The 25182-nt window shown below is 37.8% G+C and overlaps 1 protein-coding gene across 2 annotated transcripts in view; it reads left to right on the top strand.

Annotated features, from left to right (window-relative positions):
- The window catches only part of luzp1 (leucine zipper protein 1), a 47790-nt gene extending 26940 nt beyond the window's left edge, over positions 1 to 20850 (top strand). The window contains exons 1-4 of one of the 2 annotated variants that reach the window (XM_056234108.1): positions 879 to 975; positions 9942 to 13130; positions 19789 to 19973; positions 20130 to 20850. In XM_056234108.1, the coding sequence (XP_056090083.1) occupies positions 10179 to 13130; positions 19789 to 19947 (3111 nt within the window). In that variant the 5' untranslated portion in view covers positions 879 to 975; positions 9942 to 10178 and the 3' untranslated portion in view covers positions 19948 to 19973; positions 20130 to 20850. Of the gene's footprint in view, positions 1 to 878; positions 976 to 9941; positions 13131 to 19788; positions 19974 to 20129 lie in introns of those variants that run through there. The other variant, XM_056234107.1, reaches the window with a different exon arrangement.
- The last annotated feature ends 4332 nt before the right edge of the window (positions 20851 to 25182 follow it).

Below are 25182 nucleotides of genomic sequence, written 5' to 3'. Positions count from 1 at the left end.
CGTACTCTTGGTATTCAGGTTCGTTTCATATGCCTTTGAAAAACATCTTTCCCTACCCTAAATACATGTTCACATGTATTTAGGGGGGGGGGGGGGGGGGGGGTTGCTGTGGTCTAGCACATGAGATATTTAAATCTTGCTTTTATACTAAAATCTTTAAAACTACTTAAAAAAAAAATCACCCAGAATTTCATTATTTTTTTAAATGTGGCTTTTTTCTTCATTATTATATCACGACAGTTGTATTACCCTGACGTTTTTTACTTTATGCCCCATTCGCCAAGAATGAGTGTCTTGTCATTGACCCAAGCTTTTTTTTTTGTTTTTCTTCACCTTCATCAGTCTTCTGTAATTGCTCATCCAGTTGTGAAAGCGGCCTGTCATTTGAAATCACATTCAGGTTAATTCCTTGGGAGGTGGTTGGGAGTGTTTTGCATGCTGTACAGAGTGTGTGTGTAATAACACATAAGAGAACATGTTCTTCAGGTCGGACTCAGGCGTTTTATTTAACATTCCTGCCTGTCAGAAAATACGAACATAAATACAAAGCATTCAGCTGCCAGTCTACTGTGCCAGTAGACAACAAAAAAATGGATTCCAAAGATGTTACAAGGTTTTTCTTTTCTTCTCTTTAATCACCCATTAACTCACTCATCCCTCCCCCCTCAATTCTCTTGCACTCTTTCTTTCTCTCTCCTTCGCTCTCTCTCACGCACACACACTGTCTTTCGTGCCATCTTATGAACCTTGTACTTCTTTTGGCGTCCCGAATTCCACGTGTTTAATTCGGGCATTCCTTCCCTTTGCTCGCAGACAAAACAACAACAACAAAGAGCGAAATTTCTCTGGACTGTGAGCTCCCCCCTTCTAATCACTCTCAGGAAATGGGCTCCTGTACAGCATGAGAGAAAGAGGGCAAAACAAGCTTTGGATATATCGTGTGGTGCTTCTGAGTTCATGGTTGTTTGTGCTCTGGTAGGTTTCGTGAGCTTTGACTTTGCTTTAAAGTTTCTGTTAATGTGTCTTAGTGTAGTTAGTTTGTGTAGATTTCAAAACTGGATTCAGAATGTGATTAGTAGTAGTTGTTCTTGTTCCAATCAGCTCTTGTTGTTGGCGCACTAAGCTGTGTTTGTATATCTGCACGTCCATAATGTGCTTTTAGGCTTCTAGTTCCTATCCAGATGGACACATTGGTCAACAGTTATGATAATCTTTGGCTAAAATATTTTTGCAGTGCTCCCAGGAATACTCTATTCTGATTGGTCAGTTATAGGATTCTTTGTCAAATATTGTTGTATGATGTGCAGAAATAACATTGAGTGACTTTGAGTGACATCATTTGACTCAGACAAGTGTCAAAAGGTCTTTAAATAATGACAAATTAAGTTTTTATGTTCTGTACTTGATCTTTACTTGATGATGATGATGGTGTAGTTTTCTCATTATTGCTTATAGGTCTATAATATTATTAGGATCTGTATTCCTGCTAAGACTGAGAGAGATATGGAAACGAAATTAAAATATTATGTATCAAGAGGGAGAAAGAACTACAACAAAGCAGCACTGAGTGTCTGTGGTCTGAGTGTGTTTGTGTGTGTATTCCTCTGGCAGACCTCTGTTTACTTTGGCCAGCATCTTACAAAGAATTTTACTCATCTATGAGGGAGAGAAAAAACTACCAAACATGCACATACATGTCTATCTAAATGAGAACTTACCATTTATTTATTTATAAAAAGCTAATGATAAATGCATTATAAAATATAATACAGTATATTACAAAAAATATAATATTTCTAAATTATATATTGAATATAGATACACACAATGCTGGTAAAAAAATGTAGGGTCTGTGATATATATAGCCACTTCCAGTTCCATATATATATATATAGCCACTTCAAGTTTTTGCTAAAAAAAAAAATATATATAATTTTTTTTTTTTTTTTTTTTTTTAGCAAAAACTTGAAGTGGCTGGAATCATAAGTGGCCGAAAAACCCCAAAATGTGATTTCTATATCAAATAAATGCTGTTATTTTTTAAACTTTCTATTAATCAAAGAATCCTGAAAAAAAGTGTATCCGGTTTCTACAAAAATCTTAAGCAGCACAACTGTTTTTAACATTGATAAGGATAAGAAATGTTTCTTATTTACAGCATATTACAATGATTTCTAAAGGATCATGTGATCCTGAACACTGGAGTAATGATGCTGAAAATTCAGCTTTGCCAATACAGGAATAAAATAGTTTTTAAAATCTGTTGAAATAGAAAACAGTCATTTTAAATTGTAATAATATTTAAGTTTTTTTTTTTTATCAAATAAATACAGCCCTTCGTGGACATAAGAGGCTTCTCTCAAAAACATTACAAACTCCAAATTTCAGAATAAGGTTGTGAAATTGTCACATTTTCTGGAGACAAAGTTGTCCCCAATGTATTGCTAAGTAAATTCACACTCATGGACACACCAAAGCTTGAACTCAGTACTTTATAGCTTCATCGCTGAATAGGGAAGGAACAGTGGCGCCGGGTTTAAAGGAAGTCACTCACAAAGGGTTCAGATGGACTCTGAGACCGTATACACACTAACAAACCATTTCCTCCTCAAAACTCACTCACATTGTGAATAATGTTAACTGATTTTACACTAGCAATGAACTCTTTTGGTTATCTGGATGTCAAAGAATGAGAATGAAATTCCAGGAATGCATCCTTTCAGAGTGTGTCAGTAAAGAGGAGTCAGTTATTAGTAAACGCATAACAAACAAGATATAAAGAAACACATCAGCAGTCTCTAGAAATCTCTCTGGACAATAACCTTTGATCTTTGACTCAGGAATACTGAACTGTCTTTTTTGCATTGTTGGCATAGCCTAACATGTTTTTTGTATTCAAAATTATCTCGTACTTTCCATGTGCTTGTATGCGTGGCATTAAACTATTATGCCATATTTCGTGGCACTTTTGTTGCTAGGTTTTCTTTGGTCTGTACTTTGTCCAGGTGGTTTGCCATGATATTTGAGGCAGTGTAAACTGTCAGAAGGTATTTTAGTCATAAAATGTTAGTGGATCTCGTGGATTATAGCTTACAACCCAGATGAGATCTAGGTCTTTTATAACTGTAATAGTTCAGGTAGTTCTCCAGTATTTCCTGCTGTGCTGTAATCCCAAAGCAGCAAAAGCAGGTCACCTAAACTGAGCAGATGTTTGATTTCTGTGTCATCCAGATTGAGACCACTGCAGTGAAGTGGTCACGAATTCACGGTGAATATAGACAACTGTTTCAAAAATTTGAGGATTGTTTTTTTAAGATTTTGAAAGTTTTATGCTTGCCAAGGCTGCATTTATTTTAAAACAGTAACATTGTGAAATATTATTACAATCGAGATGTTTTCTATTTTTATATATTTTAAAATATAATTTATTCCAGAGATGGCAATACTGAATTTCCAGCAGCCATTACTCCAGTCTTTAGTGTCACATGATGATCCTTCAGAAATCATTCTAATGTGCTGATTTGCTGCTCGATTATTAACAATATTGAAAACGGTTCCGTGCTAAAATATATTTGTGGAGAAAAAAAGTGTGTTCAAAAAGATCAGCATGTGAAATATAATTTGTTTAACACTTTACTGTCACCTTTGCTCAATTTTGTGTGTATTTGCTAAATAAAAGTATAAAAACATTTTTTTTAAATCTTAGACAACAAACTTTTGAACAGCAGTTTAGGTCTCTGAAATTTGTTTGGTTTGTTGTGACTTTAATGATTAGATCAGCTGGGAGAATTCCTGTCAGTCCCGCATTCATCACAGCCTCACCTTTAAATCTTGCGTCATTGTCACTTGTTTGCTAAGCACAAAGAAATCCTCACATTTCTATTCATTGAATGATTTGATCATCACTGTACCGTCACATTTTTTCACTCATTCAAGTAGTTTGGAAAAACAAAAGTGGTCCGTGTGTGAAAAAGGCATTATAATAGCATTATATTACAGTTGTTCAAATTCCTGGTGAGTGATTTATGACAGTGATTCTCGACAGGTTTTGCTTCATAACCTAGATTTTATATTTGAGATTTATTGGTGTTTATTGTACAACAGTGAACAAAAATGCCCTTACAATCAAATAATTATTTCTTAATAAAAATTCCATTTGTTTAAAAATAACTCTAGTTGTCTAAAATAGGATATGAATCTCTCTCTCTCTCTCTCTCTCTCTCTCTCTCTCTCTCTCTCTCTCTCTCTCTCTCTCTCTCTCTCTCTCTCTCTCTCTCTCTCTCTCTCTCTCTCTTTCTCTTTCTCTCTCTCTCTCTCTCTCTCTCTCTCTCTCTCTCTCTCTATATATATATATATATATATATAGAGAGAGAGAGAGATTTTTTTTTTTAATTCCAGATGTTTTGTTCATGTTTGATTGGAAACACAACCTTAACCTAATCTTAACTATGCACAAATATATAGTTAGTTGCGTTTAATTATAAGCATTTTTCCTCACTGTCCATAGTCCTATCAGAACAGGCCCGTTTTTAGGTCATGACCTATCAGTTGAGAACCAATAGTTAATGATATAACTATAACAGACATTGTTTCATTCAGTTCCTTTCCTTTCCTGTTTGCACTGCCAAAACTATTAATGAGAAACAATTAATCTCTCTCTGATGCCATAATGTTTTTCAAACAGACAGACCTTCTCTTACAGCTGTTATATGGCACTGAAACGTGTTATACAGACTCACACAGAGTTTTGTAGCCCTTTGGATGATTGTAAATGGCAATTATGCACAGTTTTCAGTAATGCGTCTGCTGTGTTCAATCTGCTGACCCTGAGGACAAATGCTTTGCAGTTTAGCTTCGCAACTTTAAATATATACTGACACAGCATGCAGCGCTTCAGAGACCCAGTGAAATTTTGTATCCCTGCTTTATAGGGACCTAAACTGGTATTCTCAGAAATGCACACATAATCAAAACACAATTGCAAACATACACACAGAGAGCGAGCGAGTCTAGACCTCTCTCGAAATCTCCACAGAAACTCAAATAACAGCATAAATTCTGTTCAAGTACCTGACTGTGTTTATAACAAACATGTGTGGCGGATCTCTCTCTTGCTCTCTCCATTCTTTCCTGTTTGTTAAGTGCGTTTATATTGGGCTGAAAACATTTCTGGAGTTGTGCTTTGTTTGTGTCTGCTGGAGTCAGTGACCTGCGTGATGGATTTGTCTCTTTACTAAATCAAAATTGACGTGTAAATGTTTGCTTGCTGTAACTCAAGAGGTATAAACCTCAAAATACCAAGGTAAATAACTAAGATTTTTTTGAGTGTTTGTTGTTTAACGTATTTGTCGCTGTTGTCCAGGAGATGAAGGACGGTGTGTCTGTGATGTTGTTCCTGCAGATGCAGGGAATCTTGAGAGAAGAGTTGAATGGAAGTAAACTTAACCGATGTTATGAGACTAAAATGTAATTTTCGCGCTAATTCATTCCAAAAATCATGGCAACAAATGTTGGTAGGTTTATGTATATCGCAGCCTCCGCACTAGTCATTATTTTTAATCGAAGGAGACGTAGGCGTGTTATCCAAGCATTAATGGCAAGGAAAGCCCCTTATACTTAGGAGTATTTGGGTGTTTCTCCCTGCTTCTAGATATTGATAAATTGTGTCATTTCTTTGTTGTTTAGAATCCAGTATTCACGTAATTCTTTTGTCTTCTAACGGTCTCGTCTTCTATCCAAACATACCGCTCCATCTTTAAAGAATTATCGACTTTTAAGTCGACAGGTGACCTGTAACTGCAAAAAAATTGCAGTTTTGAAGTGTAATTGAAACGCAGCTTCTTTTAAACTTGAATTTCCTCATTACAGTTGCTCATAGTAAAATAAATAATACAAAATTATTTATGATTTGAACTCTCAAATTTCAGTTTGCATTAGCAGAATTTATGAAAAATAAAGACACGTTGTGTTGTACTACAGGGGCCCCCAAAGTGTTTATTTGGACACTAAAGTTACACATTACCAATGAATGTCTTTTTATAACAAAATGTAAAAACCAAGTAGTCTTTAAAGGAAAGAAAGAAAGGAAGACAGAAAGACAGAGAGCACAGCAACATTTTTCAAGATTTGAAATGATAAAACAACAGATATATTGTTTAAGATATAAGTTTTTTAACTTTTTGGTTGTCAGATTTCAGTAAAACCTTTTAATATGTTCACTTGTGGTTATTCTGACATTCAGAGAAAAATGTCTCAAGTTAGTTCTGAGAAAAGCTCTAGCATCACTTGTTTGGAAATGCCACTTCCTTTAATATGTTTTTATCTAAAGCAATAACATTAAGATATTTTTCAAGTGTGTCTTAAATGTCCAAATACTTTTTGAGCTGACTGTATATTTATATTCACTTAGTTTATATTTTAAAGGGTTTGTTTGCTTATATTGATTTGTGTTTTCCTTTGGCCTGAGGGTGCTTAAAGGAGTCCGGTTTTCTTTTTTTAATCTTTAACTCTTATGAAAGTTCAAACAAATCTGAATTCAGCATGTCTTTATTTTAAACACTAGGCTGTTCTTTTCTCACCAGAGTCTTTTTGTAGAACTGCTGTCTGCTCGGCCGTTCAGACGTACAGCCCCACTAAAACATCAGACTTCCTGTCCTTACTTTGCCATTTTTCCAAACGCGGTGAAGAGAGCGAGCAGAAAATGACATGACTGCACAGGAAACAACAAACTGAACATTATAGGCTGGTTTTTGCTTTCATGGAAAAATGTAAAAAATTGCTGCTTCAAGCTTCAGGTTGCCACTATTTTGTGGCTTGTCAGTTTTTGCCAGAACTGCACGAGTTCAGAGGAGGCCAAACACACACTCTCATCATCTCTCTCTTACTCCCTCGCTCGCTCTTACTTTTTAATTCAGTGTGCTTTCTTGGCATGACTTTTAACCATACAATATTGACAAATCATTCAGTCAGTACAGGATCAGGTACAAATAAATGTTCACACATAACACTGATGTGCAGCAACAAAGCAACCGGGAGTCATTAATTTTTCTTGTGAATTAGTTATTTCAGGTGTCTGGTGTTAAAAGTTTAATTGTATGTAGATGAGCGATGATGTTATGCAATGACTGGCATAAAAAGGAAGACATTGGACCACACGTGATCTGTCTCCTTTCAGATACTTGGCATAATGGAAAGATTCATGTGACTATAAGTAAATAATTTCACTATTCTATGTGTTTTGTTTCTGCACACCTACAGAAACAGACTGCTGCAATTTATATAAATACAATTAATTGTTCATTTTTAGCTGCAAAAGATTTTATCCCTTGTCGAAATAATAATTTTTTTTTATTTTATTTTTTTACAATGATTGTTATTTCTTATTTTTCTCTTGTATTTGTCTCAGTTGGGATAGTGTGACTTTAAACCTCACCTTGCAGTGATCAAATAGTTGTTCATGTGGAAGCCATGTTCGTAAAACGTGAACTCCCTCAGTGTCTCGGGTGGTTTTGATTGGCATATTTTCTGGGGTTGAGGGATTATTAAGGGATGTTTATAAAGAATAAAGAGCTTCAGGCTGGCCAACCAAACTGATGTCAAGTGCAGGGGAAAGTCTTTTTCCCCCTTTCCTCTGGGGGAAGAGAATGTTCGTGAGGCCGAAGGATTGCTTAGCGTGGCTTGGACTAATGATATGGTGCATGATTGCATGTGTGGTGCTCTTAAGAAAGAGAGTGTGTGAGAGACTAGAGGCTAAGCAAGGGGAAAAGTATTTTCTTTGCTTTCAGGTACTTTACCGTGCCATCAGTTTCTGTTATGTCTTTCCTTATGGGCCTGTTTCATTTCTTTCTCACCAATAGTTGTCTTAAGATAAATTTGAAGAGTTTTACTTTCCTTTGTTCAGATGAAATTGTACTTGTCATGTAAAATGTCTTCTCATGTATTCTAGCTTGAGCCCCTAAAGACATTGCATGATGAGACAAAATGCTGTGCTCCTAGTTTGTCCCTCACTCTCTGGTGCAAGGCGAACTTAACCAGAAACCAGAATTCACAGCATAGAAAAAATCGAGCCCAGTTATTGATCCTCTATAAAGTTCTTTCCATATGATTTTCTTCATGATTGTCTGATTTGGTGAAATCCTGTTTGTTCGGTTGCAAGGGGTAGTGAGTGTCTTATTACCCACCTTTAGATTTCCAAATGCTTGTCATTTTCTTGACACATGTTTTTAAATTCTTCAACAAATGTTTGCTTGTCCCCACACTCAATATCACCCTCTCATTATTTTTTTTTACAAAAGATTCTGTATTTTTGAAAAATGTTCTGTATTTTCAAAATGTGCATCTTGAGCATTTGATTTTTCTTCTGTCTTTTAGATCCTTAGCATCTAGGGTTTCTGTGATAACTGCCTTTCAGTCACTTTCATTCTCCCCTATACTGATCTCGTGTCATTAATTACATAGTTAGAAATGGGATCATAAGCCAAAGGTTAAGTCATAAAATTAACCCACACTATGGATGCATATAGAGTTAATCATCACTGCAATGCGGGACTCCCTGTTTCGAAGGCTTGATTGATTAATAATAAGAACAATTTTCAAGCATAACCAAACTTATTTGAGTGATTCAAACACGCAGGTTGCAGTTGCATATCTACAAATGTGTTTTTAGGTCATGCAGAAGAAATATATTTAAAATGCGTCTGTATAACATTGCTTAAGAGACATACATGATACTATTGCAGAAAATTGCAAATATTGCAAATTATTTGCAGCCTAGAAGGATTTAACACTTGAGGGGCAGTATGAAATCAGACCATGATACCTATGTTGTAGATCCATTCTGTGCAAGTTTGTTTGGATGTATCGTTGAATCGTTATCCTTGGTAGATAGACATTATAAATGTGAATCATTGTGTACTTAAACCTGACCTTAGAAGCCCCTTCACTGAGGGATCTTGCTAGAGTGATTATGAATGTCATGTGTCATGGAAATCTGCCTTAGATGTGCTGGATCTCCATCCTGCTTGGCTGGTATATTTACTGGATGACTCGTTTCCTTTCTAAACCCCGAAGTACCGCTGCCTGCCTCTCACACCATAAAATTATGGGATTATGAAAGTATTATAACAGAATTCCTGCAATCCACACACAGCAGCTCATTCATTTAGGCCCGTCTCCATGTTGGTGGGCCTGCCAGTTGAACTGTCATATTGAAATGCACTTTAGATCAAGTTGTATAAAATGTTGTAGTACCTCTGGACCTGCTGTTACTATGTGGGCTTTCATTGTATTTAGTGGAATATTTAATAAGGCATGGGGTTTTACCAAAACAACTGACAGCTATCAAGACATTCTGCATTAGTCTTAGTAAGAGTCATTTTGAGTCATCATGAGATTTTGATTGGTAGATTAAAATTATAAGCTGTAAATTAGTGAGAGACAGTGGCTCATAGCGTCACAATTTTATTTTTAATTTGAGGAGGCACTGCTTGTAGACTACTTATAGTGTGCGTTGCTGTGGCCAGAACTGTCTTGGCGCGTAAAACGTTCTAAATCTTGTTCAGGATGTGATCCTGAGGATGTGATTAAGGGTGGCTGTCACTATGAATGTTGCCATAGAGACGGGCACATGGACAGAGGCCAATGTCAGTGAGTTGTGCTGCTGTCAGCAAAAGTGCAGCAAAAATCGATGCTGAAATTATCATAGGTTGTGATGACGGCAAACAAGACAGTGGATGTTCCTTTGTCCTTTGCCATCCTTTTCCCCTTTTCGAGGTCTTCATTTGCTTAGTGTCCTAATCTAATCCAATCATTCAATTAATTTGAAATCTGTAAACAAAATTTGGGGAATTAAATATATTTCTCATTATTTTTTGTGATTAATCTATCTTTATCTTTAATTATTAGGCACTCACACTTTCTGTTTCTTTCTTTTTGTCTTGCAGGTGACCAAAACTCACTTGGATCACTAGGGATAGTGGAGACAAGGTGGAAATAAAATTAAAAAAAATATCCAAAACTTCCCCCTAAAGGTAAAAGGAAGACAAAGGGACCTGAACTTTGAATCTTCGATTTATTCTTAAGAGTCCTAGAGCCACTTAGCAAACACCACCATACAAATGTGTACCCCTCTATCAATCAATCATAAAGACCTCACATTAGACTAGTATCAGAAAGAAAAAATGACAGACACAACAAATCGCCATCTGAGGCACAAGTTGCAGAGCTTAGGACGACGTCTGGATGAGCTTGAAGAGGCCAGAGGAAAACTACAGAAAGCTGAAGATGAACTTCTTGACATTCAGGACAAAATCATTCAGGCTGAAGGGAGTAATTCCTCACTGCTCGCAGATGTGGAGACAATGCGGAAGAGATTGCTCAAAATTGAAGGCAAAGATGAAGAGGTCAGAAAAGCAGAGGATCTTTGTCGGGACGTTAGGGAGAAACTAGATCAGGAGGATAAACTTACCAAGGATCTTAAAGTGGAGATTGAGCGTCTTCAGCGCAGAATGTCTGAACTTGAGAAGCTTGAAGAGGCTTTTGGTAAAAGCAAGTCAGACTGTACCCAGTTGTGCCTTAGTCTTAATGAGGAGAAAAACCTGACCAAAAAGCTTGCAGCAGAGCTTGATGCCTTGAAGGCACGTGTAAAGGAAGTGGATACCTCTGAAACTCGACTGGACAGGGCAGAAAAATCCCTTACAGCAGAGATGGAGAAACTAAAGAGTCTCACTCAGACATTTGTGAATGAACGCAAACGACTTCTGGAAAGGCAGAGAGAGGATGAGAAAATCATACTCAAGCTGACAGAGAAGCTTGAACGTCAGAAAAACAAACTAGGCACAGCAGACCACAGCCGATTTGATTCTAGAGATCTTCGAATTGAGGATGAGTTCTCAACAGGCCTTACATGCAAACTGGCCAGGAAGAAGAGTTTTGAATACTTAAAGCATTCAGATGACCTAGATTTGAGAAATGAGTCAGAGAATGAAAAAAATAGCTTAGAGGGACAGGAAGACAATAAGGTAAAAGACCTCAGTCAGGAAGTGGAAAGATTGAAAAATCGTTTGAAGCAAATGGAGTTAGTGGAGGAGGACTTGAAAAACGTGGAATCCAAGAATGCTGAACTGATAGAAAAGTACCAGCATGAGAGGAACCGTAGTCAAGCTCTCCATGACCAGGTTGAGCAGATGAAACAGCAGCTCAATGGTTGCAGCAATAGTAATGGAAACTCTGCAATTAGCAGCATTACAAAGGCCCTGGAGAATGGCAAGGCGGAAAATGAGGAGATCAATGTACGAGGAGGCTTCAGACAGGAGACACCTAAATTCCTAAATAGGAGCCCTGCTACTTCTGAATCAGTCATCTCCAAGTACAAAAGCAGAGAGGCATCTCCTCAGCAGAGGCGAGAAACTAAACTGAGGAACAAAGACCTTTGTCACTCCACAGAATGCTCCCCAAAGACTGTACGAAGGACTCTTAGTCCAGCACATAATGTTAGGAAAGGTTTGAAGACTGGTGCTTCCAGTGCTGTTTCTGACAATGAGACAAAAGATGGCAAGAAAGAAAAAAAATGTGGAAGTGGCTCATCAAGTGCTCTCAGTGAAAGCAAGAAAATGTCAGTCCTTAGTCGCTATCCTCCAGCTGCTAATGACCAAAAGCCTTTGAAGCCATCGGTCAAGCAAAATGACAGTGATAGCAAGAGGAATCAAGCGGAAAAGTTGTCCAGGTACCCTGGAAGTGATAATGAATCCAACACTTATGATGGGGCAGTCTTAATATCAGCCAGGGCTGCTATCATTGCTTCATCTGAGAAAGGACTAAATGAACCTGAGAGTTTAGATCAGGATGCTTCTGCAATGTTGAGTCTGTCCAAGGCAAACGGATCCTATACTGCTTACAAGTCTCAAGTATCACCATCTGTTCTGAGTGATCACGGTTCTGATGGTCACTCCTCAGCCTCTGAAACCGAATCCACTGGCTCCAGGCGATCGGCAGGTGAGCAAAGTGACCCCCTGATATCAAGTGCAAGTGGAAGAACATCATCAAAGTACACCAGATACTCACGACTGCAAGAATCTTACTCTGATGGTTCCTCAAAGGGCCCCTTTGGTGAGGAGCAACACAGGCCTCTTACGGTAGAAGGGGATACCCAAGAGACTATGCATACTACCTCAGGTATTGAGATCCGCAGGGTATGCAGCCCTCGTGAAGCCCTCCGGTCAAAAGCTGTCATCAAGCAAGCCATTGTTGAGATTGACAGGAAGGAAGTGATGTCAGGGGGAATCACAGAGCCTTTGACTACCAGTGGAAAGCCAAAGATCTCCACTAAGCCAGTATTGACTAGCAAGATGACCAGCAGTATCACCTTCTATCCCAATGATCCCAGCTCCTCTCGAACAAGCAGTCGGAGCAGTAGTTTGTCAAGCGAGCCCCCTTCCAAGGAAAGGCACACTTCCACTAGTAATATTGTCATCGGCCCCAGCAGTGAGCATAGGGGTAGCATCTCTATACCTTACGAAATATCCATCCCTAAGAGTGAGATCACTCTGTGTCAAAGTGAGACTGATGCAGACCTCTCTGAACCTCACAGTTACCTTGAGACCACTCCCGTGGAGGCAGCCCTCCTGTCTCAAAGTAGCTTCAGCCTCCAGGCTTCAGATGCTTCAGACTTTAATAATGACATTGAGTCTGGGTTTGAGAGCAGCAGTAGCAGCACCACTGTGACCAGCTGGAGAAGCCACCGTCAAAACCACCACTCATATGATGACAGTTTGCCAGAAATGAGAAACATCACTGTCAGGAGCACTTGGAGGAGCCGTGGGGCAGCTTCTGTGGATGAATCTGCTCGAGCAATAAGGCAAGATGGCTCAGAGGATGAGGGCGAGGCTGCAACCACCTGGAGAGCATATAGGGCAACTACCGTGTTGGACACTCCATCAAACACTAGCACTGTTGCTAACTTTGGAGGTAAACCAAGCCCAGCCGAGGTATACATGCGTAGGATCAACAATGCAGTGGCATCTATCCCTGAACAAGGACGAAGGAACAAGAAGACTTCTTCACCAGAGAGGGCTATTGCACATGAGCCTGTCAGCGCCCAGCAACTTCAACCAAGAGGCCGTAAACAACCCATGGTGAGTACTGACTTTTTACCTTTTGCCCATTACTAATAATGTAGATTCCAGAAGCGTACTGTAAGTGATTTGTTCTGTCCACCAATGGTTGTTTTTCACTGTGAGCGCCGTGAAATCTTAAGATAAAGATAAACGGGAGCATAAAATATGCTTATGAAAAATATCTGGTCATTTAGATCCAATCTTGTATGTTTGTTCTATTTGTAGTTTGTTTTGTCCTTTAAAGGTAGGGTATGGGGTTTGCAAAACGGCCGGCAGATTTTGAAAATACACAGCTCAAAAGGTCCTACCTTCTTTCCTCTTACGCTGGCCCTGACTCCACCCATTCGAAGAACTTGGATGCGCAATCATGCATCTGCAAAACTCAGATGCGCAGATTGCACTTACTCTCTCTCTCTCTCTCTCTCTCTCTCTCTCTCTCTCTCTCTCTCTCTGTGTACCGGGGCGACTTGCACATACTGTGACTGGGTCACGAGCTTTGAGTATGCGCACGAAGGGGACACGCGCGGGGGGATGGGGGATGGTACGACCGTTTGATTGACGCACTTACAGTCCAATGATTCTAGGTGGTCTTGGAAATGATTGGCTGGAGTTTTTCGAGTCCTGCCCGTTCCACAGATGATTAAATTGCTTAATTTTTATTTCAGTGCTTCTAACTCAGTGGCTGTAAGTGGGTTAGGAATAGGATTTCAAGTGATTTTGAAAAAAAAATTGTCAAAAAAGAAAATCACATACCCCACTTTAAGTTCTGTGTACTTGTCCTACCACCTGTTAATGATCTCAGTAGAGCCTTTAAGTCTGTGCACATATTTGGTGCCACCATCTTGATTAATATTTCTTAGCCATGGAATTTAACACATTTGTTTTCTAAAAGTTTTGTTTGATTTGGAAGTCTTCCTTGTAATCCTCTGCATCTGGAAGAAGGTGAAGTGGACAGATATTTTGTAAGCATGAAGTATTTTTAGATCATTCTCCATCTGCTGAAAGAGAAAAATAGGCCCTTGAGGTATCTCTCTCTTCTGTTTTCTTGATATGAATTTGAATATGACGTAGTACACTACATGTTTTTTTATTATGTGTATAAATAAAGCTGTTTTTTTCTAGTAACATTTGAGTGTAGTATTAGATATTGATACAGTACATGTGAGAAGGGTGTTAAAAGCTAATGACAAACAGGTCACAGATCATGCTTTTGTTTTTAGAAAAGCTGTTAGTCAGGTCAACTGGCAGTTCTTGTCTCAACAGCTAAACCAATTTGAGTCTGGCGTCACCCCAGCAGTCAAAACAAGATAGGGAAAGCCGACCCTTTTCACCAGCTTTCACTCTTTTTCACTTACTGAGAATACAAGAAAGAGAATAGAGCTGCCCCTATCAGAGCACCAATTACCATCATCCTCTCATTAAACATCTCAAACAGCCCAGCCTTCAAATTTACCCTCAAAGATCTAATTAAATCACTGAGATGGCCCTCAAACATGGCCCCCTCCTGGCACACGACTTTAAAAACTGCCCCTTCTTCATTCTCCCTCTCTTTCTGGCTTCTCACATTCTATTTCATGCCATGTTTGTTTTCTTTATCTATTGTTCTGATGGATGGCAAATGTCTGATCATTTATCTGAGAAAGCTGAAAGATTTATGCACAAGTGAATTCTAGCACTTGCATAAGCAGAGGTCAGATCATTTGTCTTACTCCCTTCTCTCTATCACCCAAGGTTAGTTTTCTTTGTACTACAGATGGTTCTTCATGCTGTCATTGCAGCTGTAAGTTAATATACTGCTATTGTGATCACATTCACTCTTATTTTTCTCTGTTGGGGATTCTCCAACATGAATCTTTTATCTTTTTTATCTTTAAAGCATCTGTAGAAGTGAATGTGATTTGTACCATACAACTTTAAACCTTCTTTACCAAGAAATTGTAATTGGAAAAAAGAAAAAGTTGGTTCCAGAGAGTAAAGATATAGATGGATGTTTCTTCCACTATGAGCATTTTTGGCCTTAAACACACTCCCAGTAGTTTATTTTTCTATACACATTCTTTACAGAAGAATTATAATAATAATTTCAGTCAATAATTTCATGTAATTTCAGTCCTTTTTCTGAATGACTCAATTTCCACTACAGTGTTATTACCACCATAGTAGCGATGGAAATTACATTTTTAATTTTTTTTTAATAAAATTATGTAGAATTTTATGTATACTAAATATACAACTGATTAATATTTTCAAACTTTTTTTGCATAATTTGACAAATCTTGTTTTTTTTTGGAAATGACAACTGATTAAGCCGTAATTTGTGTAAAGCGTTGCAGTTTTTTACATAAAAAATATTGAATTTATTTATGCTTATTTCACTTGTTTAAGTAATTATTATTTTAAAATTTTTATATATTTTTTATAATGAATTATCATAGTTTTAGTATATAGAAACATAAAATAAATGAATGCCCTTATTTGAAGAAGCACCCACATATTCTCAGTCTAACAGGCTTCAACAACTGATTGAAAACAAACTTCATCCATTCCCACTCAATCTGGAGTCCATTAGGAAGGATTTATCTAATCAACCATGGTCAGGCATGCATTCAGCTTTATCTGCAACTCATGTGATTTCTTTTTCCCCCTGAATTTAGACTAATCTTCTCAATAAATACCTCACTCAGGGTTATCACAATGATTGTGACACACACAAACAACATGATCAATGTTTAAATGAAGAAACCCTTTAAACTTAGAATTTGGTTTGCTTTTCAGTTACTTGTAGATTATTACGAGTTACATTGTAAAACTAGTAAATGGAACGGAAGAAAATTACCATCACAATTGTGAATGCAGTATTGAATTGTTGATCACTTTATTTCTATTTATTTCTCTGGACCCGTATCATTCCTTTTTATCTCTGCGTACTCTACAGTGGAAATAGCTTGACCATGGGTGTCTTTATTTAAACCTTCAGACAGATTTCCAACTGTCTTATACAAGATCAATACCAGTGATTTGAGGAGATTCAATCCGTCCATCAATGATGCTGTGTCGTTGTGCTGACAGAGGCAGAGGTTTTATCTCCTCCATAATTAATGAAGGCACATGTCCAGGACTGTCCTCGAAGATCAAGGTCATCTGTTTCATGTCTCTGACACAAAGCCTATGTGAGTCAAATATATGTGCTGAAGTCATTAATACTCCTGCTGCGAGGAGAGTTGTATAAAGTAAAGTAATCCCGTTCAGCCAGATGTCATGTTATGTTTAGAGCTGGAATGACTTTTCATCCGTGCTTAGAAAATTACACAAATCTGGAGGGATTTATGGAGGAATTTTTATCACAGGTTCATTCTGTTTTCTTTTATTATTTTTTTATTTATTTTTTTCTAGAAGTTAATATGGGAAAATAATGCTTATGCAGTCAACCATTAGCTGCTTACTAATGTAGAGTACTGAAAGTGACTATCTGCCGTATAATAGCACTTTGCTTAATGGCACCTGTGTTGTGTGATTTAAAGTCTTTTAAAATCTTGTCTGGACAGTCACATTGTGAATTTGTGATCCCTTTTATGTTCTTTCACTTTGGGTGTGCTTTTATCTTGTTAAATGTCTCTTAATGAGGAGACACTTCCAACTAAGTAAAGGAAAAAATAGTGCATTAGCACTAAAAATAATTTGTTAATAATTTGTATTCATTTGTAGTGTTCCCAAAAATGCATAAATCTTACAAGAGTACAAGTAGTGTAATTTGGCAATACTATACATTAAGTTTTAGAAGGTAATACTATAGTACTTTAATATACAGTATGGCATGGTATTGAAATGATAATGTGAATCAAAGTATTCTTTTAAGCAAGCAAGCAACTTTATTTATATAGCACATCAAACAACAGACGTTGCCCCAAAGTGCTTTACAAAAAGGATGACATTAAAATCATACATTAAAACGAACATTACTTATTAAAAAGCTAAAGAAAATAAATACGTTTTTAAATAAGACTTAAGTGTCAATTGATGGAGCTGACCTCACGTGGAATGGGAGACTATACCAGAGTTTGGGACCTATCAAGGAAAAATCACGATCTCCTTTTGATTTTAAATGACAACGATGGACCTTTTAAAAGCCGTTGATCTGAGAACCTGAGGAGAGTAGAGAATAATAAGATCACTGATGTACTGGGGGGCAAGGCCTGATAGGGCCTTGTAGGCAAACAGGAGAACTTTAAAATCATTCCTGAATTTAACAGGAAGCCAATGTAAGGATTACTGTACAGGGGTAATATGGTCTCTCTTTCTCACCCCCGTTAAAAGCCTTGCTGCTGCATTTTGCTCTAACTGTAGGCGGAGTAGTATAGTCTGGGGGAGACCAATATATAAAGAATTACAATAGTCAATCTTTGAGATAAGAGTTAACCACAATTTCCAAATACTTACTGGATAGAAAATACTTTTACTTTAGCAATTGATACCATAATTACCCCTAAACTTTTTACATGATGTTCAATCATTAAAGACCAGGAACCTAAATGATCAGGAAAGGTAGGTGAGATGGGAGAACCTACAGTCAAAACCTCAGTTTTACTCTCATTTAATTAGAATAAGTAACTAGAAAGCCATAGTTTAATGTCACTGTAACATTCCTGTACTTGTCAAGCGAACCGGTTTTATCTAAGCTCACAAGAAAATAAAACTGGAGATCGTCGGTGTAACAATGGTACGGAATACTATACTTCCGAAAAATAGTGCTTAGAGGAAGAATATACAGAGAGAACAGCAACGGTCCCAAAATCGACCCCTGAGGAACACCACAAACTAAAGGGGCCATTGTGGAAGAAAAGTCTCCCAGATTCACAGCGACTGTTCTGTCTTTTAAATATGAGGCAAACCACTAAAGGGCTGTACCCTGGACACCAACCCAACACTCCAGATGGTTGAGAAGAATCTCATGGTCAATCGTATCGAAGGCAGCGCTTAGATCTAATAAAACTAGAACAACATATGATCCTGAGTCCAACGATAATAATATATCATTAGTGACCTTGAGCAATGCAGATTCTGTGCTGTTCCCCTTTAAGTATCTTGTAAATCCCATATTACCTTTTTTGGTACTTTTTATTGTATTTTAATTTAACCAATTAGTGTATTTCTTAATAAACTAACTACTAACTAATAATTTTAATTAAAAAAATTAAAAAATAAAGTTTTTAGGAAACAGTAGTTTAACTCAACTTACATAACTACAGACTTACATAAACGCATACTTGAATCACATGAAACACACTGGTAATAAAATAGTGGAATTTATTGAATTAGCTTTTATTAAAACCTTTCCAGAATGTCTTGTAACAGGCCTCATGTTCTACTCTTGGTACTGAGTACATAAATGCTTGACCTGTGTTAGATACCTTTTCTTTTTTTTAAATAAAACAAAACAAAACATTTGCCATTTCAGCACAATCACAACTATTCTCATAATGTCTTTTAGAATTCATGTAACATGGACTTACATGGAACCCATTCCGTCATGACATCTTTTCTTTAAGATTGTGCTTTGGTCGTTTCCACCCGTTGCCCCTTCCTGAGTGACACGGGAAGTTGCAAGGTTGCGCCTGCCCATTTGGCAGCCGATGCATCGTAACTGGTTTCCTGTACACCCACCTCTAGTATCCCAGCAGGCCTCAAGCCCTATTATGGACAATTAGCATCTGTCTGCAGCGTACGAAATTCCACAGCAGTGTGTGGCATATCCTGCTGCCTCATTTGGGAACTTTTTATAACTGACGTCATAAACCATTTGGTTGGCTGTGTAAAGTCTCCACCTTCATGGTAAAGAAAAGAGACAATAGCTGCTCTATATTGGGACTTGTTCTGCGGTCTGTGCAATTTCTCTCCTCTGACGTGTCCTATAAGAGTGATCTGTACAAAAATTACGAATTTTTATACTTTTGTCGGAATGGACCATAATAATATTTTTTGGAACCCAGCAAATTTACATGAAGTACACATTTTCCCACAGACACTGAAAACCTGGAAATATAAGAGAATTTTAAAACACTGATTCTCGTGCCTGGAAAATTTGTGGAAATGAATGTTAAAGTCATGGAAAACGTCCTGGCCATTTCTATTGTAAATACTTTATTATTATAAAGTACATTTGTTTATTCAAAAAATCTCTTTGTCAGTCTGTGAAACTCTATACAATTAATCCTATGCAATACACAATCACAGTAGGAACGTTACAAATAAGTCATTGGTCATGATTATTATTATGAGTATTAGAATATCATGCAAGAATATTTTTTTTTCTGCCCTAATGTCTTTAAGCAGGTTCAACCTGTAATGGCGGTTTTTATACTTCACACGCTCTTAACGCATTACTGCACCATCAAGAGATTTTTATTTTTTGAAAGTGCATTTCATTTGCTTTAAATTCCTGTCACATTTTTCCGCTCAAATAAGGGAATCTTGTGTCCACAGTATTAACTTATCAATCATATTGCGTATAATAGATAAAATAATCATGGTCAGGCAATTATGTGATTGTAACAGGTCTTCAGAACATGACAGAATTTGGTGGATAAATAGAAGAGCACTATTTAAGTGGAAAGTTTTGAGTCTATTGGAATCATTAGTATACTGTATAACATTTGTTGTATGTTTGTTCTCTTCCCAGTCATCGGATGATGGAGAACCTGTTCCGTCCTCATGGCGAAGGCAGCCCACAGGTGACGTGGACCCGTACGATAGGCCTGGTAGTCGTGGAGCTTGGTCTAGCAGAAACCGCACAGCCGATGGAAGCCGGTCGTGGTCAAACCGACATCTGGAAAATTGATCCAAATTGCCCACATTTCCAACTAGGTATGCGTCTTCTTATAGCCATATTCAGTTAAACTTATCAAAAGCTAGAGACCAGAGGATTCTGGGTTATACTTAATTAAAGCAAGCTAGAAGCTAATTACTCAAATGTTAATGAGTCCTGACCTAAAGTGTCCTTGTGTGTTTTTATTACCTCAGTTCTTACATCTCAAAGCAGCCCCTGTGTGCAAGGAATGAAGCTCATCCCATCTCTTCAGTTACGCCATGTCTTTAATAGACCCATCAGCTGATCAGAGTTCCAGGTAGACCCCAAAAGACCCCTGGGAACCTTGTCATACTCATACATCAACCTGTATGAATTCACTATCTTCCAGCTGTCGCTTTGGGAACGGAAGTCACATGGTCCTACAGCGATGAATCCTCTTCTGCTCCTCGTAGTGTATTAAAGTCGTCAGACATGACAAGGGAGAGGTGCAGACATGTGACTGCCTTGATGTTGGGAATATGTGAAAGGGGCTTTGGGTAATTGATCAGCATTTTGAGAACCCCACACAGACCTTTCTGATGCCACAGGTCTTGAACTCCATGTGTTATTCTCACAACGAGCAAGTTACAGCTTGTGGCTTCTCAATTATCTCACAAGTTTGTTTGTTTTTTCATTGGGATTATTGCACACAGCTAAAATGCATTGATTATCCAGGCGAACACACATAGGTGTATACATATTTTTTGTCTTGTGTCTTAGGAGCCAGTAGTGTCAGCCACATTCTTGGAGTAAATGCTAAGGCCAACATTCTTCATTATACATTGATGTAAATATGCCCAGTTGTCCAAATTTATTTGATCTCATTTGTAATTTGCTCCTTGAATCTGATCATGTCAATTTATTCTGTTATTAGTTTGTCTGTTTCCTTCATCTTCTGTTATTAGTTTGTCTGTTTCCTTCATCTTCTATTTAACTGGATTTGATGATCTCACAACCAGCATAGCGAATGCACAGGGCCACCAACACTAAACGTTTTTAAGAAAAGCTGGGAAATGCATCTGCATGTTGACCTTTCCCCATCTCAGAAGCTCTGAAGGGATGCTGGCTTTGGATTCCAAACCACTGGAGAAGAATCCGATCACCTAGAGCTCATCTCGATGTGACCTTGTCCATCTGGGTAGCTAACTGGGATTAACCCAAATTCTGGACATTTATAGAGGATTTTCAGAGCCGACTCTTTACAGCCGCTCTACTCTACTCGCTAACTTTGCACAGAAAGACAATGATCCGAACTCTCTTTGTGTCACAGAAAACCAGCGTTTGGTTTTCTGCTGGTCCGAGTCAGTCTAATAACCCCCTAGACGGGTTGTGTTTTCATGTTATTTCAGCCATAGAGCTTGTTGAGCCTTGAGGGTGGCTAGCATGACACCACAGAGGATCCAGAATGCTTCAGTTAGGAATGCCTATGCCTGGATAAATGGCCTCACCATCGAAAACATCGGAATGCACATCACTTTGTCCTCGTGTGGTTAGAACTTGTTGAAATATAATTGAATAGAGCTGCTGCAGTTGAAATGTTGTGTACTGTTTCTATTAGGTTTTAAACTCCAGTTCAGTGCCACCAACGATATATTTTCTTATTCCTGCTTCGATTCCTTTTGTCCTCGTACTCTACTCTTGAGTGTCCGTGTGTAGTAATATCTCTCTTATCCAATACCTTGAATCGACGATGATGACAAAGGGTCAATTATCCATCAGTCACTGGAATGTGGGATGTTTTACTTTTCTGTTTGTTTTAATCTAATGCTGTATGTGTAATGTTGTTCTGGGGGTTGATGTTCAGGCGTCTCACTCGGTTATTACAGATTTAAAAAGATCCACACCTCACCATCACGGTCAGTTTTGCTTTGTTTTGGTGTCCTGTGCTTCTGTGTCCTGAAAAGTTATTCATCCCTTTGACTTGGGCTGGATGGAGTCTTTGAAACAAAAGTGGAAATTTCTGTTTGTCTATCAATTTATCTTTTTTATTTAAGTCATTCTAATGAATTTGTAATTGCACTTAAATCATTAAAACAGCCTTACAAAAGTAAGAAAACAGTCTAGATCTTTCTGGAAATAAGTTATTTCTAATGTATAAATAATGTTCTCCGCTTTGGTTGTCTCTACACATGATTGATGTGGCTTAACAGCAAAATGTATTGCTTGCATAAGTTAACACCACATTTGGCTAAATAATATTGCCAACCAACTTAAAACGCATTTCATTTTCTACACTAAGCTGCCCATACAAAATGTATTTGTATATGTTTTATTAAAGTTTTTGAATAACTTCGGGCGGCAGTTTGGCTTTGTACTTCTCAAATTTGCCTTACTTTATTCTGCACAGTAAAAACAAACGTTTGTCTTTCCAAATGAATATCCCAGACTTCACCTCTACTTCCTGTTCAGGGGTCTTGGGCTGAAGCGAACACGCTGGCTCCTGTATCTCGTGCCCTTGCTTTCTCAGAATACCCTAGTGCCCTGGGCTGCTGTAATCCAAGCTGCCGGTCCCTAAAGCGATTTTATTGGCTGGCTAAAGAAGCGGCAGCAGCAGGCCTGATATACGGTCCCTGGGTTGGTTTCAGGTCGGAGGTCAGCGCTGCATTTGATGGCCTTATAACTTCTAAGGGAGGAAGCGGGACCAGCTGGCAGCAAATAAAAAATAAAAAGTGAAAGAGGAAGCAGAGTGGGTGACCGGGATGGTGTCCATGTGTGGTACCAAGAAGAACCAGGAGGGTCAGCCAGGATTCTGTAGGGATGGAAGGTTTTAGCTGTTTCCCAACTTCCGCAAATAGTTTTAGGCATTATGAATTGTAAATCCCTTTATAATAAATTTGTGCCCACTCAAAGCTTGCAAACATGATCCTAAAACTGCAGCATGACCCAGATTGATGTGATGATATATAGCGAGTCTGTACTGGAAATACCAGCAGACTACATCTCCCTTCCCAACCCCCCGGCCAGGCAAAGGTCTCAAGGTTGCTCTGTGGCTTCAACGCACGACCACAGCTGTCGGAAAACATAGATTTTATGCGCTCACAAGACAGTCCAGAGTTTCTGAAAGTTGTTTTTTTTTTTAAAGAGGCCGACTGAAACCACAATTCTCAAGGAATTCTTCTTCGTTTCTCAACCCCATTTACTGATGTGTCAATGTGCCATTCACCCTCAGAAGTCATCTAACACACTAACTTCTCTGATTTTCTTTCCTCCACTTCTGTCTTTAGCTCTCTGTGGAAATAATCGGTGTGAGATTTGGTTACACATCTCAGAACAGATCAAAGTTTCACATATTGTTCGTTTAAAGAACTAGCTAAATCATGAAAATACGTATTCCTACATCAAGATTTTCCCATCACTTTTATGGACATTTTAGCTAGCCAAACTTAACCTAGCTATGACACAGGAAGCATTACCATGTCTAGCTTCTGACAGCTTCTGAATGGTTTTTAATCATTTCTAGTGCCAATTTTCTAAACCTTAAAAGTAGTTGTATTTATTGTATAAAAGCCATTTCTAAGCAATAAAGTAATATTGAATGCACATAAGAGAACATTTGAAGGCTTTTTACATGTGCCTGCATTATAAGCTGGCATTGGCCTTAAAAGGTCAAAAATAGATCAGTGTCATGAAATATCACACTCCAGATTCTGCACTTAACCAGCACTTAAATTACTCTTTTACCCCTTTCCCTAACCTTTATAGACTTCATTTTCTAATATGCCTGTTTTTCCCTATTCTTTTTTAAATCACTCCCCAATTAAGTGAATGTACAGCCATCAAAGATGTGTAAATATGTACATGTGTTTTGTGCACTGGCCAGAATAACAGAATAATTTCACCTGCAGCATTACTGTGAGACAGCTCTTGTATTTTTCTGGGTTGAGAGATAGACTGTCCACATTATTTGTACAGATTGCAAAGTGTTTTATTTTCATTTGTGTCATCATTATATTTTTTTCCTGTAAGGCCAAGTGCTATATATTTCAGTTGACACAATGTGCCAAGAATCATTCCAAGGTATTTGTGTAGTTTACTTGGAAACAAATGGCTTCTTAAAAGAAATTATGAAATTAAAAGGGTAAATATTTCTTGACAAGCTTTTCCTTCTGTTATCTGCCTTTTTTCCAAACTACAATCAGATAGTTTTATTTAAAAGTATCTTGTAATTTTGTAAAGAGGGCCATGTTTAAGATATGTGAAGATCCCCCCCCCCCCCTTCTCTTTTTTTATTGTGTAGATGTGTACCTTATTGGGCTCCTGGAGAGTGTTTTTTTTTATTATTTTGAATTTCAATCTTATGTTTTATTAATTTCTATGAACTATTAAAGTTAGACTCAGTTAAAAGTGTTAATTAACCAGCTTTTCGAACGTTGCCAACTTGTGCTTTTTTCTATCATTCTAAGAGAAGTTTCTGGGTAAAGTGTTTATTAAATGTAAGATGGATATGTTGAGCCAAGGGCTCAGTATGGTTCAGTTCTGTACTGTGCTCATCTTTTAACAACTGCTCAGACTGGGTTTCCCTTCTGTTCGTTCAGGGTTCATTCATCTCCTGTGCTGTATTAAAAGCGCTGCCAAAGACAGATTTCAGGCCTTAACACATGCCACACACAGCAACTGAATTTAAGTTCACTGATACTTTCTTACACGGTCTCTAACACACTGCACATATAAATACAGGCCTGCATAGTTAAAGAAGGGAGACATGGTGTTTTTCTGGTAAAGCAGTTTGTAAATGGCTGTCAAGCAGATGTTGGTATAGAGTGAACCTGCGGTGAGGACACAGGTGAACATGCTCATTGTATTCAGCCTCAGTGTCAGCAATAACACACACTCTGTGTTTCAGGCTTACACCTTTGTACTGTAATATTTGTGCATGTTTCAGCATTGTGCATGGAGCTAGACATCTCTTTAGGCTGAACTGCAGACTATATGTATTCCAGCTAATATAATAAAAAAGCAACTTGTTTGTAAAAGGTTTGGCTTTGTGTGTTTATGTACTGATTTATTAAATTCTCTTTTTTTTTCAGGTCATTTGATTGCTAAAACTATAAACATGACTGAATGAAAATAAAGTGGTGTAAAATCACTTTACAGAACTGCATGTTCATCCAATAATCTCTGCTATCATTTATTAGAATGAAGAACACTACTCCAGTCACAACAGTAAATAATTAGGTTTAGCCTAATAAGGGGTTTGTCAACATAGCGCATACACATTTTTGTGTG

This window comes from Rhinichthys klamathensis, unplaced genomic scaffold, assembly GCF_029890125.1.
Source record: "Rhinichthys klamathensis goyatoka isolate OS25496 unplaced genomic scaffold, OSU_Roscu_1.1 h1tg000387l_1, whole genome shotgun sequence".
NCBI lineage: Eukaryota > Metazoa > Chordata > Actinopteri > Cypriniformes > Leuciscidae > Rhinichthys > Rhinichthys klamathensis.
The sequence above is the reverse complement of the archived record's forward strand: the minus strand, read 5'-3'. Positions and strand labels throughout refer to the sequence as shown.